Source organism: Trachypithecus francoisi, unplaced genomic scaffold (genome assembly GCF_009764315.1).
Source record: "Trachypithecus francoisi isolate TF-2019V2 unplaced genomic scaffold, Tfra_2.0 Lachesis_group5, whole genome shotgun sequence".
NCBI classification, from domain to species: Eukaryota; Metazoa; Chordata; class Mammalia; order Primates; family Cercopithecidae; genus Trachypithecus; species Trachypithecus francoisi.
The window spans coordinates 7352693-7372529 of record NW_022681470.1 but is presented as its reverse complement, the minus strand read 5'-3'; the positions used below and the strand labels follow the sequence as shown (position 1 = coordinate 7372529).

The 19837-nt window shown below is 39.1% G+C and overlaps 1 protein-coding gene across 7 annotated transcripts in view; it reads right to left on the bottom strand.

The window, feature by feature from the left end:
* The window catches only part of RGS7 (regulator of G protein signaling 7), a 588990-nt gene that overhangs the window by 316320 nt on the left and 252833 nt on the right, over positions 1-19837 (bottom strand). For all 7 annotated transcript variants that reach the window (XM_033196582.1, XM_033196581.1, XM_033196583.1 and 4 more), the window contains exon 3: positions 6493-6589. In XM_033196582.1, the coding sequence (XP_033052473.1) occupies positions 6493-6589 (97 nt within the window). The remainder of the gene's footprint in view (positions 1-6492; positions 6590-19837) is intronic.

The following is a 19837-nucleotide window of genomic DNA, read 5'->3' as shown; positions in this document are numbered from 1 at the left end:
ATATACCTGTAGCCAAGGTAAGTGGTATAGTTTAAAATAGTATCACAAATGGAGCAACTATCTTACAAATGTAAAATTGATCATTTCCTCTTTTATTCATAAACTTTTATGCTTCATCTGGATTTGGATCTCTATTCTTCTAAAATTTAGAGTTTTAAGTAAAAGGATTTTTAGCTGGTATGAGTGTCATAGTTTGCTTTAACAAAGATTTTCAGATGAGAGAATGAATAAACATTATAATTTACAGGACATGAATTCCAGGGAAGAGCTATCATGCAAGAATAAGACTTACGGATTTCATTTGCAGAAAATCTTCAGCAAAATCTGCAAATATATTTTTAGCTATATAGTTATTTTTTTCAATTTGAAGACCTAATGGTGTTAACAGTGACTGAGCACTTTTATGAAACTCTCATGGAATAATGTTTGAACTTCATCTTTTATTTTCTATTGTGGTAGAGCACTTGTTCAAAGCCAAGATGTATCCCCACTTGAATGGGGCAGATTCCAGGCAAAACCACTCCTTAACACAAAGTAGACACTTCTCAGATGTCTCTTCAGGATTTATTCCTTACCTGCCTTCAAAATATAACTTGAAGCAATTTACAATATAGCCCCCAACAAACTTAAAAGAACAACAATAAAAGATAGAAAAAAACAATGAGAAGACAAAGAAAGGTAGATATGTCAGTGATGAATCACATGAGAAAAAGAAAGAATGGAACATTAAATTCAGCAGTGAACTTCTTGGCAACTACAGAAAAAAGGAAAAGGAAAATACAGGTTATATATTATTGTTTTTAAAAACAAATCTTTAAAGACATAATTTTTTCATAGTTTATTATAAAAATAAATTTATTTTATTTTTTTATTAGAAATTTAGAGAACATGAAGGAAATGTCTTTTAGTACAATTTCGCAGAAATCACAAAATAAGAGACACATAATCATCTATCTGCCTGCTCTAAAGGTTTTGATACCATTACACTCAAACTTCTTAAAGGTATTTTTTGTGGTAGTTAAGGACAGACAATTCAAGTTCTTTGTTGAAGATGAGATTACAAAGTGATAGCCTTTAAAAAATTGTGATCCTACAACCGACTTTTTAAACCTCTGCTAAAGGAACTTACCTTGGTTCCTCATACAAGTTAAACATTTATTGCTAATGTATATGTAATCTATTTCCCCAGCAATGGTAAAATACTAGCCCACAAAACCCAGTATAGTTACTGGAACATAGTGAGTATTTGATCAATGTTCATCGAATTGAATTAAAAATATAAAGAAAAACATAGTTAGCATGCATCTAAGACCAGCAGACACCAATCCTATATTTTTAAAATCAGCTTAAAAATACATATTTCTATAATCTGAGCTTAATATTTAATCAAGGGGAAAAAAATAAAATAAAGTAAAATAAAAACAAAAATATAGATTCCATGGTTCCATCTCAGCACTAATGAATTAGAATATCTGTGGTTTGCGTTTGAAATCTGCATTCCTAAGACCTTCCCCAGTGAATTTGTTGCAGCCATACTCCTGAGCGGCATTTGATCAATCCCAAATATTCTCCTTTTATAACATTTTTTATGTACACTCTTTTTTTTTCTTTTTTTGCAACCATAAGTACTTTGTGTCTAATACATGTGCTATGGGGGAAGACTCCTAGGTATAATCAGAAGAAATACAGAGATGGGAAAAGTTTAAACTAGAAAAGGGAAGTCGAAGTTGAAAACATAGTGAAACAAAAGGTCGATGTTTTACTGTGGAGGATTGAAGGAGATGAAGAAACCAGAAGGAAGTTTGTGGAGATTGCAGGACTATGCCTGTGGATTTGGGCAAGAGCTGCAAAGCTACCAGCAACCCAGCACTCTCTGCCTCATCTTCTCTGCTTCTCCTTCCTTACAAGTTTCACTGTTCTCAACTGCAGACAGGCTTCCTTTGCTGCGCTCTGCACAGGGTCATTACCCAGCCTCTAGGTTTACATTGCCTCAGTGCCAGACACACATACACACACACACTCACACACACACACACACACACACCACACCCCACTCACACACACAGAGTCACACACACACTTCACCAAAGTTCTGGGAATCTCAACAGAATCCCAGGGAAGAGAGCTGTTAGCCAAGTTCTATAGTGTACATACACCACTGATTTTACTCCCTGGCCCTGCAACACCAGGTCACATATGACCTGTGCAGCTGCCTGAGCTATCTCTGCAGCTGAGAAGGCACTTCTGGAGAAAAAGGCAATGCTGTGATTGGATCCACTCAAGGACATTTCTCATCTCAGAGTTCAAGGAACTGGCATAGAGGAATTATCCAAAGATATTGTCCTATGGTCTTGTGACTATGGAAACCAGGAGGTTGAAATCAACAACTTTAAAACAAAACAAACAAACAAACAAACAAAAACCAACCAAACAAACAAACAAAAAAAAAACAAAGAGAAAAGTCTTAGATGGTTCACTGGACAAAATGCATTTAGCAGGAAAAACAAAACACAAACCCTTTTATTAGGTAGATTATATTTGTCATAGCATTCTTTGACATGATTCTGGGTCTGGATTGCAGATGTTGCAGTGGGAATTGGATTATATCATCACTTTGTCAACACAGCTGTTTTCACTTGAGGTGGATATGGGCATTACTTGGCCACCATGACCTATGTTTTCCTTTGAAGCATGGGAGTTGTCTGGTGGAACTGAGTAGTGTTCATTCCGTCACAAAGCTGTTGACACCTATGAATCTTAGGGGCAACAGAGACTCTCATTTGGGAGTAAAGGAAGGAGAAAGAACTAGGTTATTCTTCCTAACTGCTTTTTCCTTCCCAAGTAAAAATTTTTTTAAAGGCATTAGATAGACTGGGGTGGTCTTGATTGAGGCCAGACTGCCGAGATGATTAGAGCCCTTCAAAGAGAAAGATTGGCACAAGCAAGGTGGCCACTGATCCCAGAGCCCTCAGGAAAGCAAGGATGCTCCCTGGAGTTGCCCAGCTTCTCTGGGTGCATTTTAAGGCAGTACATCTTAAACTTCGGTGCTCAAATTGAGGTTCTAATTTAGTACATCTGGGGGTAGGTCCAGATACTACATTTTCTTTTAAAATTAACAAATAATAATTGTACACATTCATGGGATACACAGTGAAGTTTTGATACAAATAATGTATGATAGCTGGGCTCATGCCTATAATCCCAGCATTTTGGGAGGCCAAGGCAGGAAGATCGCTGGAGACTAGGAGTTTGAGACTAGCCTGGGCAACGTGGTGAGATCTTGTCTACTAAAAAAAAAAAAAAAAATTAAACATCAGCCAGGCATGGTGGCATGTGTCTGTGGTCCCAGCTAACTTGGAATGCTGAGGCAGGAGGATCGCTTGAGCTCAGGAGGGTGAGGCTGCCATGTCTGCACCACTGCACTCCAGCCTGGGTGACAGAGCAAGACTGTCTCAAAAAACAAAACAAAACAAAACAAGAAACAAATCATGTATGGTGATAAATAATGAAAAGTGTTTGAGAAATGATAAACATTTATCCTTTTTGAGTAATTAACATATCCATTATCTTAAATATTTATCATTTCTTTCTGTCAGGACGGTTCAATGTCCTCCCAGCTATTTGAAGCTATACAATATACTATTGTTAACTATAGTCATTCTCCGGTGGCATAGAACACTGGAACTATCTGGCTGTAATTTTGCATTCTTCAACACTTCTCTCTCTGTAAGTTTCCAAGTGATTCTGATACTAACGGTCCATGGAAGTAATGAGGCCTTAAGGAGCACAAATTGGTAACCTGAGAAAGTTAGATTTACAACATTTGAGATCTTCCTTCCCTGTGGAACAGTCCATAGCAAGGATTGACTCCCGTCTGCAACAACTGCACTACCCTCCTTCCACATATGGCAGGCCTTCATCACAACTGGTTTCTGGTTCTACTAAGGGCAATAAAATCAGTGGATTCCTTGTTTCATTAGAAGCTCTGCAGCAGACCATGAAACATGCTCAGGGAGAGAAGGGAGAAGCTGAAAGAGCTGGGAAAGCCAGCCAGTCGGTTGCAAGGAGGGCCACAAAAGAACAGAGGAATTAACAACCCCCAGAGATTATAAGAAATATCTGGGGAGGGATATTACTAGAAAAGACTGAAAACTTCTAGTAAAGTGGGTGGAGCTTGAGTACATTATAATTTGGGAATATGAATCTAAAGAAGCTGATAAGTGCTAGACATAATACTAGATATACCAACTAAATCCACGACAAAGCAGTGAATTGAACCTATGAGACAGAGCGTGCCTGCAAAGTTTCCAGGGAACATAAAATGATTACTTAGGCCTAATTACATTAATGTGAAAAATGTCATTGATATTCTCTTTATTTAATAGCTACCACTGTTATTTTACAGCAGTGAACATTAAAACAATTATCAGAGATTCCCAGGTTAATTCTCAATCTGTATGTCCAATCTTATTTTTCAATTAAAATCTTAATGTTGTCAACCAAGAAATCTTCCAACAGCTTGCTGTTGAGATATTTGCTATCTGAAGAACTCGATCAAAAATTTGAGACTCCAATAGAGTAAATATCCCAAAATTGCAGCCAAGCTTAATCAGATGAGCAAAGCTTTTTTGTTCGGCCTGTGTATTTTCATAATTCCTGAATGCCCCTAAGCAGGCCGCACACAGTTGAACTGACCACAATTCCCAGTGCAGGATGGCAATGTAGCACATTTATTTGCCTGAATTCTAAAGAAGATAAGTTCATCCCTTTCATTAGCTCATCAATAAATATATGAATAACATTTTTATATGTGTGTTTAGATGTGGAGTTAACTCTCTGAATCCTTGACCAAATGGAGCTTAAGGTTTAGCTAGGGATATAAGACATATGCAAAATAACTCTAAGACGGAGTGGAGCATATAAGAGATGCAAAAATCAAGGTCTTTGAGAGCACAGAGACAAAAGGTTCAGGACAGTTTTCACCAAAGAGCTCTGAACTGACTCCTGAAGAATGGGTGGAATTTAACAGTCAGAATGGCCTGTAAGTGGGACAGTGAGAAGAGGAGAAATGGAGTGAAGCCACAGATGTAAAAAGTACAAGGCATCATTAAGAAAGAGCAAGAAACTAGAACAAAGTGGGCGTGAGAGGGAGTAACAGGGAAAAAAGAGGACACATTTTGTTAGAGCAAAATGTCATTCCACAGTAGCTCTCCTCAGCTCCAAGCTCCCTCTCTTCTCTCTGACAGCAACACAGTTCTCAAACCCCAACGCGGAGGCCTGCTTCCCTGTTATTCCTGTCCTGATCTCTGCCCTCTTTCCAGGCTTGACGGCCTCCTGATCATGAATCTTCTCTTGATCCTGGTCATGAGGAAGCAGCCTGTAACCGTTGTACAGGAATCCCATGAAGCACCCTTCCCAACCACACTCAGCATCAGCTGCCGTCTTCTCCCTCCTCGTTGCTGAGGCTTCGGGCGGTCTGATCTCACCTCTTCCCTAAGCTGTGGTAGGCCATTCCCCAGCACATCCCAGGCCCCAAAACGGGCACTTTGACTGCCTCCTGGAGTCAGAGCACAGATGCTTAGCTTATTACTCTTCCTTTTGTCTTGGGTTTCTCTAGTCATTGCCAATCAAACCCGTGGAGGTTCCCCATTTTGGAAAATGATTCCTTTATCTCTCAGTCTCCCCATTTTAAAATAAACCACCACCAACAACAACAACAAAAACGAAATCCACTGGGCTATGTCTTTTATTCTGCATGCCTAGTTATTCACTAAACCCTCATGCTCTTTCTTCTCTATTCCTTTAGCCCTTGGATATCAGGACCTGGGCACCCAAACTATTCCTGCGAGAGCCTTACCCCTGTCACAGTGCTGTTGCCCTTACTGAATGCCAGTTTATCCCGAGCACTTTCATCACAATATCTTCTGCCAAAAATTTTAAATGTCTCTGTATTTTCTGTTTTATCAGAATTAGATTATTTTGGCTAGCTTTCACAGACGCTCATAACCTGACTCAAGGTCTCTACAATTTGGTCACTGTCGAGTTGGGTGAACACAGCTGGTGGTGACAGTGGTCTTGAGTGAATACGGCTCTTCCTCATCTTTCAAACAGCTCACCACTGCTCTGTAGGAACCCTTTCCTGACTCCCCATCAGACAGGAAAAAGAAATCATTGATTTTTTTCACCCTCCTAATTTCCATATACAACCTTCATAACATTGTCTTTTATATGTCTTCATTTATTTTAATATTGTTTTTTATTTCACATTTGTTCATTCTGTCTTTACAAACTAACCTAGAACAGGGTCATGATTTTTGGTGTTTTACTATCATTTCAAGTGTTTCACATGATTAACACGCCACGGGCATTTTATAAGTAGCTATTGAATAATGGATTAGAGAGAGCGTTTCAATAGTGAACAGCTGGAATCAGTTTTTTAAAGTTATCTAAGAGGTACAGGAGAAAACAGAGCTGTGCTCCATGCAGACTTACCAGAGAAGACGCTAGGTATCTTGGAAAGAAAGCTTTTGACCGTACGAATAGGAATTCCGTTTTTTTCATCTTGCATACGTGCTATGACGTCTTCCATCTAAACAACAATAATAACACAATTAAAACCTTTATGAAGTTGAACTTTTTTGAAAAAGAAATCAGCTCTCATAAAAATTTTGTATTCTGCCGGGCGCGGTGGCTCAAGCCTGTAATCCCAGCACTTTGGGAGGCCGAGACGGGCGGATCACGAGGTCAGGAGATCGAGACCATCCTGGCTAACCCGGTGAAACCCCGTCTCTACTAAAAAAATAAAAAATAAAAAAAATAAAAAAATAAAATAAATTTTGTATTCCAGTTTTGCCCAGCTAAGGACAATGCCGTCTTCTTGCCTTTCTAGTTTTTGCCACATTAATAGTTTAAATTCTGTTAAAAATAGATGGAGGAAACAGCAAGAAAAACATACATTTTAGGGTCCATGAAGCTACCAATAGGAATTTTGTGCTTTGAATATTGCCTTTCTCCTGACTTCATGTACCTTGGTTATAAAGGTTAAGATGAAAGAGTATTTATTTCACAAGTTTTTAGAAACCACTGTCGTAGCACATTCATGCTTCATCAATGTTATCTCTACTGAAATCAGTGCAAAAGCAAGTGGAGCCTTCAAAGCATCTGCTTGAATTGCTTCTTCAAGCAAGAGAATTTCCGTGATTTTGTTTTACAGTAAATTTCTAAAACCTGCCTAGAAATCCAGGACTGATTGCCAACTACTATTACATCTCTTGCCCAGGTACTTACTGAAGTGTGTTGTGAAACAAATACACACACATACACACTCTCACACACATACACTCAGGCATGTGCACATACACCCCACACATGCACATGTACACACACATATATGCACACAAGTACACATACACATGCATGTACACACACATGCACACACACACATATATACACAATAAAATGAATGTAACACCACAGCCTTCTGCCCGTTTACTAGATTCTCCTTTATCTTTGTTTCAATCTCATTAGTACACTCTCTTTTACTTTTACAAATTGCTCATAATTCTAAAGGACTGTGTTTCACAAAGTCAATGTGGAATTTAGTTTTGAAGAACATGCATCCATTCAAATCATAGCCACAGACTTTCCTCACGTGCTTCTAAACCTGGGAGATGCAGAAGACACACAAACATACGCAAGTGGTAGTATGGGACTTAAAATCCATTCATCCTGGCCGGGCGCGGTGGCTCAAGCCTGTAATCCCAGCACTTGGGAGGCCGAGACGGGCGGATCACGAGGTCAGGAGATCGAGACCATCCTGGCTAACATGGTGAAACCCCGTCTCTACTAAAAAATACAAAAAACTAGCCGGGCGACGTGGCGGGCGCCTGTAGTCCCAGCTGCTTGGGAGGCTGAGGCAGGAGAATGGCGTAAACCCAGGAGGCGGAGCTTGCAGTGAGCTGAGACCGGGCCACTGCACTCCAGCCTGGGCGGGGCAGAGCGAGACTCCGTCTCAAAAAAAAAAAAAAAAAAAAATCCATTCATCCATTTACTCATTCCACAACCACTTATCACTAACTCTAGACTGGATATTCGACTGGGCACTGTGGATATGAAAATGCATACAATACAGTTCCTACCCTCAAAAAATTCAGTCAATATTGACAACCCAGGTGAAATTTGAGTAAAGTATGTAGTTTAGCTAATAGTGTTGTACCAACGTTAATTTCTTGTTTTGATAATTATGCCATGGTTATATAAGATGTTAACATTAAGGGAAGCTGAGTAAAGGGTGTATGGGAATTCTGTTATCTTTTCTTCTTTTCTGTAAGCCTAAAATTATTGCAACGTAAACAGTTAAAAAAACACAGTCTAAACTTTATAATAATTAATTATCAAATTTCCATCAACACAACTTTAGAATGGTTTTCAACTAAGAAATCTAATGTGCTTGATATCAATGGATGTATTACTATGTTGTAATCACACTATCAATAGATGTATTACCATGACAAATAACTGGAGATGTGGAAAGAATGGGTTTTAATGAAACACAGGTTTGTATTTGACTCTTAAATCTTCTAATTATTATCTATGTTCTTTGAGTAGGTTAAATAACCTCTCTAAGACTCAGTTTTCTGATTCATAAAATGGTGATAATAATACTTGTAAAAATTTCTTCATAGCATTCTTCTTGGGATTGCATTGGGCCTAGGGTGGGGTAAAGTATTTTAAGGGCAAATGATACAACATATATAAAGCCTGGTGTATATATATAGAACAACAAATATTAGACCAAATGTCCATGCACACCCATGATATCTGGGGATGCTTATTCTCCATCTTCTTGTTTGTTTCCATGTGGAAGGAGCGCCATTACCCTAATCCACTTGCCTGTCTCTGTCCCCTAATTTACTCCAGGGGAGCTGAGCTGATTTATCAGATAGAAGAGCTGGGAATGAGAAATTGTCCTGCAGGGCCCATTCTTTTTCTCTTGGCGAAAAGCCCACATCCAACTCTGCTGATGTAGAGATGCCCGCCCTAGCGGGTGAGCAAGTCTATTCAGGATTGTGTTTCAGGATTAATGGTGACTTGTGCACAAACATTCTTCCATAATACCTTTATCAGCAATCAGGGCGACGCTGTGACCCCTACGTGCCTGTCTTTATGGCTACGGTTCTCAGTTGGCTCAGCATTCAAGTATAAAAAGAACATGAGGCTGGGTGCAGTGGCTCATGCCTATAATCCCAGCACTTTGGGAGAACAAGGCGGGCAGATCACCTGTGGTCAAGAGTTCCAGACCAGCCAGCCAGCATGGTGTAACCCCGTCTCTACTAAAAATACAAAAATTAGCTGGGCCTGGTGGCAGGCGCCTGTAATCCCAGCTATTTGGGAGGCTGAGGCAGGAGAATTGCCTGAACCCCACAGGCAGAGGTTTCAGTGAGCCAAGATCGTACTACTGCACTCCAGCCTGGGAGACAGAGTGAGACTTTGTCTCAAAAAAAAAAAAAAGAAAAGAAAAAAAATGCTTTTATCAGGCCTGTAAAAGACCCCAACAATAACCAAATACCAAATACCCCACTTCTCATGTACTAAAGATCTCTAAGTTTAGAAACATGAAAATAGATATACTCTCATGACTTTTTATTTTGTTACTATTTGCTCATGATTGACCTGTCACAATGTTCTGCAGAATAAGCTGCTTTGTCCTGCCTCATATCAGCCTCTAAACCTTTGCATTATCTGCTTAATGGTTTAAAGCAGGCTGGATTCGAGGGACATGGAAACCTCTCTGACTCCCACTTTCTTCTCAGCACCTAGAGATGTGACAACAATCACCTCTGGTTGGCGCTGAATTAAAGTACGTAGCTGTGAGTGGCAGTATTTTCTTCGTACAGTCTCATCCCCTCTCAGTTCATTGGATCCCAAAGGAGTGAGAATAGGAGGCTGGAAAGTAAAAGTGATTTCTGTGGTTGTATTTCAAAATATTCCATTTTTCTGAGTCATAATTTCCACAAGAGAAAAAAATTTTAACTCCAAGTAAAAATAGGATTGGTGTTCTAGACTGAAAATGTGATCATGTACATGCATTCAGCTGTTTTTATCTTTTTTTTTTTTATACTTTAAGTTCTAGGGTACATGTGCATAACGTGCAGGTTTGTTACATATGTATACTTGTGCCATGTTGGTGTGCTGCACCCATCAACTCGTCAGCACCCATCAACTCGTCATTTACATCAGGTATAACTCCCAATGCAATTCCTCCCCCCTCCCCCCTCCCCGTGATAGGCCCCGATGTGTGATGTTCCCCTTCCTGAGTCCAAGTGATGTCATTGTTCAGTTCCCACCTATGAGAGAGAACATGCGGTGTTTGGTTTTCTGTTCTTGTGATAGTTTGCTAAGAATTCAGACATGGTTTATCCATGAACCTTGCCATAGCCTAGAATGAGGCAAAAACAAACAAAAGAAAACAAAACAAAACAACAACAAAAATGAAAAAAAATAAAGACACATACAAAACAACAGAACCCTGCTTTCTAAAAACTAAAATCAATTAAGAAAGAAAAAGAAAATTCTAGCCCTCAAATGACTGAAGGGACCCACTCTTGGCTAAAGGGACCCCAGGCAAAGCCTGGAAGCTAAGTTCATGGCCATGATGGGATGGGAGGTAGGACACACCTCGTTGTATCCCTTCCTCACTACCTACCATTAGGCTTGCTTCCCTAAGGGCTAAACAGAAACTGACCCTTTTGAAAGACTCCACATTGATAATGTTGATTAATGATTTATCTTCCCAGTACAGAACAAAGCTAAAATGAGATTAGTCATTCCTTCACTCCTCCCTGGGATGTCTGCTCCCTCCATTCCCTTTTTCTTCAAATGTTCACCTTATCTTATGTAAAATGTAAACTTACAGGGTACTAATGAAAGTCTCGCAGGTATGTAATCATTCCTCTCACTGTTGCCTTCTCTTTTTTAAGGAAAATGTATAAATACTAAACCTCCTAAGAACCTCTTTGGGAAAAACAGCCACACAGGCATCCGTAACTTGTCCTCAAGCTGGCTCTCAACAAGCCTCAATGATTGAGATTCATGTCTCAATCACTCATTTTGGTTGTCACAGTCATCAAGGCCACATAAAAAAACACATCCATCTTATCTGTTGACGTTTCCTCAAGCATTCATTCAGAGTCTATTAATTTTTATACTAAGCATGACTTGAACATGCTTGATGGTCTGTTTTCTCACTATTGGGAACAGCAATTGGACGAGAAGAAAAATGCTAAAAACAAGCAAAAAAAAAAAAAATAGAGCAAGTTAGTTAGACAGTAAGAGGTATGAGGGATAGTAAAAAGCAACTCCAATAAATATGAAAATATTTGGGCAATTTAGTCTTAGACCAAAAGACTCAGGTACCTCAAGAATCCTATACATATATGTATGTGTGTTTGTATATATATACATACACGCACGTATACATATGCATGTATATATATGTGTATATATGTGTATACACACACATATATGCACATGCATATATTCATTAAAATGCCATTGAGTTGTGTGTTTCACTTTTATAAGCCTGTTTCTGAGGGTGAGGAAACTGGGCATGGGAGAAGAGAACATGAGATGATGGAAATGGACAGGAGAGCTGGGATGCCTTGGGTCACCGAGGATTTTTCTGAAGGCTATTTTCTTTACTCTTAAGAAGTTCGAAGCAGGTGATCTGTAAGATTTCTCCTGGCTACAAAATGACTGAAGTCTGGAAATAATCATCAGCATTCAGAGGGAGGTAAGTTTCCACATTAGGTCAAAGAACCAATTCCCTGTTGGAGACAAATAGATGAAGCTATTAAATTAAACAAGGCCAGGCCAGGCTTGGTGGCTCACGCCAGGAATCTCAGCACGTTGGGAAGCCAACGCAGGATGACGTGAGCTCAGGAGTTTGAGACCAGCTTGGGAAACATGGCAAAACTCCATCTCTACAAAAAAAAAAAAAAATACAAAAATTAACTGGGTGTGGTGGCAAGCACCTATGATCCCAGCTACTCAGGAGGCTGAAGTGAGAGGATCTCTTGAGCCCGGGAGGTCAAGGCTACAGTGAGCTGTGGTCCCGCCACTGCACTCCAGCCTGGGCTACAGAAGGAGACTCGGTCTCAAAAATAAATAAAATAAAATAATCAATCAAACAAGACCTTATACAAATGTATTTGCTTCCAATTGTCAGCACATTTTAGTTTCAATGCAAATTGTAGTTATTAAAAGCATGCATTAGGCCAGTTAGACCTGAGTTTGAATCCTGACTATACTACTTAAAAGCTATCTAAACAGGTGAGTTAACACTCAAAGATTCGGTTATCTCATCGGTAAAATGGAGATAATCATAAATTGTATACATCTTATCAAGGGTAATAATTAGTGAAACAATGCTAATTAAACGTTTACTATAATGCCACTGCCAACACTGTCATCATCATCATCTTCAACATAACTTTCTTCCTTCATCATTGTACTAGGAAGATACAGACCCTTTTTCTTTTATAATGCAGCTGGCAAAGATGCTGTAGTTAAGTGCAAATATTTATTAGATGCAATAAATTGTCAAGCAATAAGTAGTCAGATATGCCTATACATAAGTTCTGTATTTGATTTCTTGTAGAAAACTGAGTTCATGTCGGCCCCTGCAAGACAGGAGATTTGATTTGAAGAAATGTCAGGGGAAATATTTGTGCATATAAGCAAAGGCTATGTAAGCTATGAAAACACCATATTTAGAAGGGGAAATGAGATTGCATTCACTTTTAACAAAATGAAAATGTCTTTGCTCTCATCTTTTCTTGACAAATATGCCTCCTGAAGTTATTTAGAAGATTAAAAATTGAATTGAGTACTCTTTGCAAGACTTAATTTTTTAATGCAAACGGATTCACTATGTGTGATAGAAGTAAAAGTTAAACAACTGTATTTTGCAAAGTAATTTTGAGAATAGGTACTGCTGAATTCATTCAAAACTTTTTTATGCTTGTATTTCAGAACCCTCCACATTTCATTAACTAGTAAAACTATCTGTTTTCCCCTAGATGTGAACTTCTGGAGGAAAAAATTCTTACCTTACTCATCTTTGCATTGTTAATATATAAAGTGCCTGGTCCATAATGGAGGCTCACTTTAAAAAGAGGAGAGGGGATTGGTGTATTTTTGTTTAAGGCATATGTTTGCTTTTTTTGAGAGCCTCCAAACAAAAGTGGAAGTTAATTTAAGATTTAGTCTTGAGATGTTTGATATGTTTTTCTTTGTATGTAACTTTTGTGAAAAAATATCAGCGTCAGAAATAGTAACACAGAATAGCTCAACATAGTAGTGCAGGTTAAAACACTCTTATCCCTCTTATTCTTTCTGCTCTATCTAATGCAGACATTCTTCAGCTTACTTGTTAGAGGAATTTCCTCCTTTAATGTGAGAGTAAATCAGTGGCTGTTTATGAGGCTGTCTTCTTGCTTATAGATGTGACACTCAAGTTCATTGCCATGTGTAAGCTCTCAAGATGAAAGGCACTATTGAACTTCAGCACCCTGCTCTTTTCCCAGGAATTCATAATTAGCATTTCCTTTGGAATAGTTTAGATGTCACTTCAAGCTTGTGAGGTATTTCAAACAAGGCTCAGGTTAAACAGTCCCCGCCCGAACACTTGGCGGAATGAAAGAAGGAGCATATTATGCAGGTACATCTTCTTTGAAGAGAGTTACTAATTATTCAAGAGGGCTGCCAGACAGGGCTCCCATATATTGATGAAAACAAAATCACTGCCTTGAAACCTTTCCAGTTCTCTAATGTTCTAAACAATTATGGGAGTTTAATTAAATTAACTTGTAGCTATATTTGCCGGAACTTTACCACAATATCATTACTATTGATTTCATTAAGCCAATAGCTTTACAGAGAGACACCTTGGCTGTAGGCAAAACATTTGTATGAAGTAAAGCTAAAACGTTTTGTACTCTGTAATTCTGAAAAAGAAATGAATCAATCAAAATTTCAAAAGAAGTTTTCCAACTCTGCATTACAACCACCATTAAGCACAGGCATTTGGAGATATAAATGGGAGATGAAATGGGCAGATTGAATGGCTTTTTTCTATGTGCACATACTTTCAAATTATGGCATGTACTGTCATTTTAAGTGCTAGCTATGAAAACGGGAGAAATGATCACTAAAGTGCTTCTTGGCTTCTTGGATTTCTTGGGCAATTAGGTGGTGGCAAGTTTTCATAATTTAAATCCACCTGTAATTCTTTTTACTTCAGAAAGCCTTACGAATGCAGAAAATCATTTACACTTCTGAATTCATCAGTGAAAACAGAGACAGTAGAGTCAGTCTCTAATGAAAGTTAAATAAGAATAATGAGATTAAAATTTGCAACACAAACTGTTTTCTTCTGTAATAATTCAATTAAAGCTGCTTCTAATTGATACGATTTTTCCCCACGTTACAGTTGATTGCAGTCAGTATCTTAACCCAGAATTAATTACTCTTTTCATATAAAAAAAAAAACCTACTGGCCGGGCGCGGTGGCTCAAGCCTGTAATCCCAGCACTTTGGGAGGCCGAGATGGGCGGATCACAAGGTCAGGAAATCGAGATCATCTTGGCTAACACGGTGAAACCTCGTCTCTACTAAAAAATACAAAAAAACTAGCTGGGCGAGGTGGCAGGAGCCTGTAGTCCCAGCTACTCGGGAGGCTGAGGCAGGAGAATGGCGCAAACCCAGTAGGCAGAGCTTGCAGTGAGCTGAGATCCGGCCACTGCACTCCAGCCCGGGTGACAGAGCGAAACTCTGTCTCAAAAAAAAAAAAAAAAAAACCCTGCCACTTTCATGAATAATTGACTAAAAATAGAAACTAGTAAAATCTTATTGCATGTAAATCTGTCCTAGTTTATCTTAAATATAGATTTATTTATTCAAAAAACAATAAGTCAGCGAGGCATGGTGGCTCATGCCTGTAATCCCAGCACTTTGGGAAGCTGAGGCAAACGGATCGCCTGAGGTCAGGAGTTTGAGACCAGCCTGGCCAACATGGCAAATTCCATCTCTACTAAAAATACAAAAAAATTAATCAGGTGTGGTGGCGGGTGCCCGTAGTCCCAGCTAATCAGGAGGCTGACGCAGGAGAATCCCTTGAACCCGTGAGGCAGAGGTTGCAGTGAGCCAAGATTGTGCAACTGCACTCCAGCCTGGGTGACAGAGCAAGACTCTGTCTCAAAAAAAAAAACACCACACACACACACACACACACACACACACACACACGATAACATAACTCATTTGAAAGCTTAGAAGCTTAGAAATTTTATCCTTTTGTGATTTTGCAGAAATAAAGTTGAGGTTTTTTTTTTCTAATTTATAGATGTTTCTGCTTTTTTTTATTTTTAATAAAGCATTTCTCTCATTCATCTCAAGGAATATAACCTCTACTGAAAATAAACAAACAGATAAATAAACAACTACGCTCATTGAATTTGTTGGGATTACTTGGGTTGACAGAATCGCAAATTAAATTGTCATGAACAAAGAAATGTGTGGTAAGTACTGTGGGATGCTTTCTGGAACTCCAAGAGGGTCACATGAGTGGGTCTCACAGGCAGCCTGCCTTTAGGGCATGCTTACTGCCCTCCGCTCTGCTCCTTGTGGTGATCCCACTTTTTCTTCTCGGCCCAGAGTCCTCTCTTAGTTCTTCAAAGTGCAGAACAGCAAAAATGGCTGTCCTCACTGCTTGAGCTTTACAGTTTGTAAAATTAAATAATTCACACTTAAAGCTGTTGGAACTTTAAATTATGTGAGCTTTGAGAAAAATGTGACGATATGGCCTGAGTCACATAGCATGCAGCTGCAACTCCTGCTTCTCTGATTACAGATTACAGTATATTACTCTTGCACTGTAGACGATTAGGAAAGGCTGAAAGATGCCATAAATAAGAGTCCATTACCCCTCCTTTTAAAATGTCGAATCTGTCTTCCTTGGAATGTAGTAAACTATCACCAATCAAACTCCTGTAACATAATCTAAGAATTGGTCTTGCATGAAAAATGTTGCAACTCTGTTACATTTCTGTCTCTACCTATATAAGTGAAACCTTACATCCACACTTGGATGCACTAACCCCATTCTTTTGGAGTCTGTGTCACCCAGGAGGTGACAGCCTCAAACTTTGTGCTCAAATAAATTCTAGACTTAATCATATTTTCTGAATCTCATTATTTAATGCTGACAAGTTTATACGAGCCCAAGGAGAAATTCCTTCTCTAATTTCCATACCTGAATTTGGGGGCAAAAACTTTGATTTATAACACGGGAGGTGGAGTTGGAAGGGGTGCTGGGTGGAGAAACCAAAGGCATTCGTTATCACCTTATTCAACATGAAAACCCGTCGAACAATACGTGGATAGAGTTATATAGCAGAAAAAAGTGTAAGAAAAGCAGTCTCAAAAAAATCAGAGTGGGTGGTTGCTGAATAATGAGAAGGAGCCCAAGGGCCGGGCGTGGTGGCTCACGCCTGTAATCCCAGCACTTTGGGAGGCTGAGGTGGGTGGATCACATGTCAGGAGTTCGAGACCAGTTTGGCTAACATGGTGAAACCTGTCTCTACTAAAAATATAAAAATTAGCTGGGCGTAGTGGCGTACACCTGTAATCCCAGCTACGCGGGAGGCTGAGGCAGAAGAATCGCTTGAACCCGGGAGGCAGAGGTGCAGTGAGCTGAGAACACACCACTGCACTCCAGCTGGGGCAACAGAGCGAGACTCCGTCTCAAAAAATAATAATAATAAAAATAAAAAATAAAGAGCCAAAGAAAGACAAAAATTGATGCAGAAAAGAACATTGGACAGACAAGCCAAACAAGTGAATGAGATTTCACAGCTATGAAAGACAGAAAGAAGGAAGCAGCACGACCAAATAAGTCACCTGGTTAATTACACCGTACTCTTCGGCCATGGTAAGTGTTTGCCCCAAGGTAGAAAATGCCAACGGTGCTAAATGTATGTGACGGAGTAACTTAGGTTTCCAGATTTCTTTTTTGTTCCTAGGAGGTATCACTTCTTTAACTCTCAAAAGGGGCCTCATGGCTAATTTTTATTGCAGTCAAAGTTCAAATAGGAGAGTTGTCAATGTCCCCTGAACGATTTGGGAAAGGCTTCCTGGGAAAAGTAAGATTAAGCTGATCCTAGGTAGGATAGAGAGTTATAAAGGAAAGGAGGAGGCAGAGCACATGAATACTTTAATCAATTGCTTCATCTTCGGCGTCAAGATGGGAATGAGTAAGTCTCTTGCACAGAATAATGAATTCTGTCAGAATCCTCCTTTCTGCCTCTCCAACTTGACAATTTTAACCTCTCTGGAAGGTGTCTCTGTAGTCATTCTCAAACGCAATTCCACCTTTGCTATCAACTTAGTTCACATACTGCCTGCTTGAAATTCTCTCTTAAATGAACTCCTTACCTCCTGATCCCATTTGAGCTCACATAAGTTCGCTCAAGTAGCAAACCCCAGAATTAACTTGGGAACAAGCCTAAATATTTCATCTCTTGTTTAAAACTTTCATTGGCCTGACAACCCCATGAATTTTCTGTAAGTGAAATGACCACTCAAATTTGTCCACGATATGACGCCCAACTGTCATTCTAGCCTTATAACTTGCTCCCCACATGCTCAACAATTGCTCGTGCCTGCCTCACCTTCTCACATACTCTTCCTCGCACCAGCTGCGCCCTTCCCTTTTCCATCTGTGCCTGTGGAAATTCAGTTATACTTCTAGGATCATTCCAAAGTGTAATTTCCTACTGACATCTGTCTTTACCTCTCCCCTTACCTCTCTCATCCCAACTGAATATGATCATAGTCCCTGTTAAACTACTTGAGATCTTTATTGCTAGTTTACATTTTTTTTACCCCACCTTACTTTATATGACTTACATATAAGTTATTTCTTAACAGAAATATCATTCCCTTTAGATTATAAAGGCTCTGGTAATTTGCATTAGTTTTGCTATCTGTGGCATGGTCCATGAGGAATGATCACCCTCCATTTTTTACTTTACATACTTCTTTGCTGTGTTTGTATGTTGTTGTTTTCCTTTTCACCAACAGGATGTATTACTTTTATATTTAATATTGTTTTCTATTTGAAGTAATTAAGAATTCCGTCCAGGTGCAGTGGCTCACGCCTGTAATCCCAGGACTTTGGGAGGCTGAGGCAGGTGGATCGCCTGAGGTCAGGAGTTTGAGACCAACCTGATGAACATGGTGAAATCCTCTCTGTATTAAAAATACAAAAATTATTTGGGCTTAGTGTTGAGTGCCTGTTATCCCAGCCACTCAGGAGGCTGAGGCAGGAGAATCGCCTGAACCCGGGAGGCAGAGGTTGCACTGAGCTAAGATCATGCCACTGCACTCCAGTCTGGGCAACAACAGCTAAACTCCATCTCAAAATAATAATAATAATAATTAAGAATTCCCACTTTAATAGTATTAAAAACTTAAACGTTAAGTTCTTTATTCAAATGTCTGTTGTAACACATTTGGGGGTTAAATATCTCCAACTGCTCTTTATAATATACTCTCTGTAAATACTCTGTATAATTGCTATTGACTTTCAACAACTAAACTAGTCTACCTCAAATTATCTCTTTTTTACAGTCTTTTAAATTCAGAGTTAATGAATGAAATTGTTTACATTCCTTTTTTTCTTAGTCACATCTCCAATAACCCTAGAAGTCTGAATCAATAGTTTTATCATCAGCCCCCTTTCAGATGGAGAGACCACAGTTCCTGACAGATGAAAGGCTTCTCTTGGGACTTTTTTTTATTGATGCAGGTGCTTGATTTCAGACAAGCCCTTCTATTCTAGCTTCTGGAATCAACTTGAAATTCAGCAACCTCTATGTGTAACAAAAATGGACCAATCATTCCTCTAAAAAATAAATGAACAAGGAATATTTAGCAAACAAAATAGCTAAAGACAGTTATTGATTTGAATGAAAGAAAAAGGCACAGAATGCAGAAGATGCCTGGGATTCAGCTAATCTCTGAGATTCTGGCAGGAAGGACATGAAAAAAGTCAAAGGGCTCTTGGCTGAGCTTGCCATTTTATTTTATTATTTCATTTTTTAAATTTTGTTTTATTATTGAGACGGGGTCTCACTCACTTTTTTTTTTTTTTTTTAAGACGGAGTTTCGCTCTGTTTTCCAGGCTGGAGTACAATCGTGCGATCTTGGTTTACTGCAGCCTCCACCGCCTGGGTTCAAGTGATTCTCCTGTCTCTGCCTCTCCAATAGCTGGGATTACAAGCGCCCGCCATCATGCCCAGCTAATTTTTGTATTTTTAGTAGAGATGGGGTTTCACCATGTTATCCAGGCTGGTCTCAAACTCCTGACTTCAAGTGATCCACCTGCCTCAGCCTCCCAAAGCTCTGGGGTTACAGGAGTGAGCCACCGCACTTGGCCGAGCTTGCCATTTTAAAACATTCTTACTAAAAGAAAGGGGTCTCACAATACCTCCATGAAGTACAATAGATTTAAAATAGCTTTGGAACGTAAGAATTACTCTAATGTCTCAATTCTTTGATTTAAATCCCAGGTTCTCTTTGTACCCTTTTATGTCTTTGTTGTTTATAAATTCATACAAATATTTTGGAAGCCATTGAAGTTTCCCAGCTCCTTGGGTAATAAATTCTGTATGTAAATTATCTGTTAGTTGAATCCATACCTAGTTCCTATTATTTAATTCTTGCCTCATTCAAGCTCAAAAGAAGCCCCACCATCTTATAATATGAGAATTTAGTG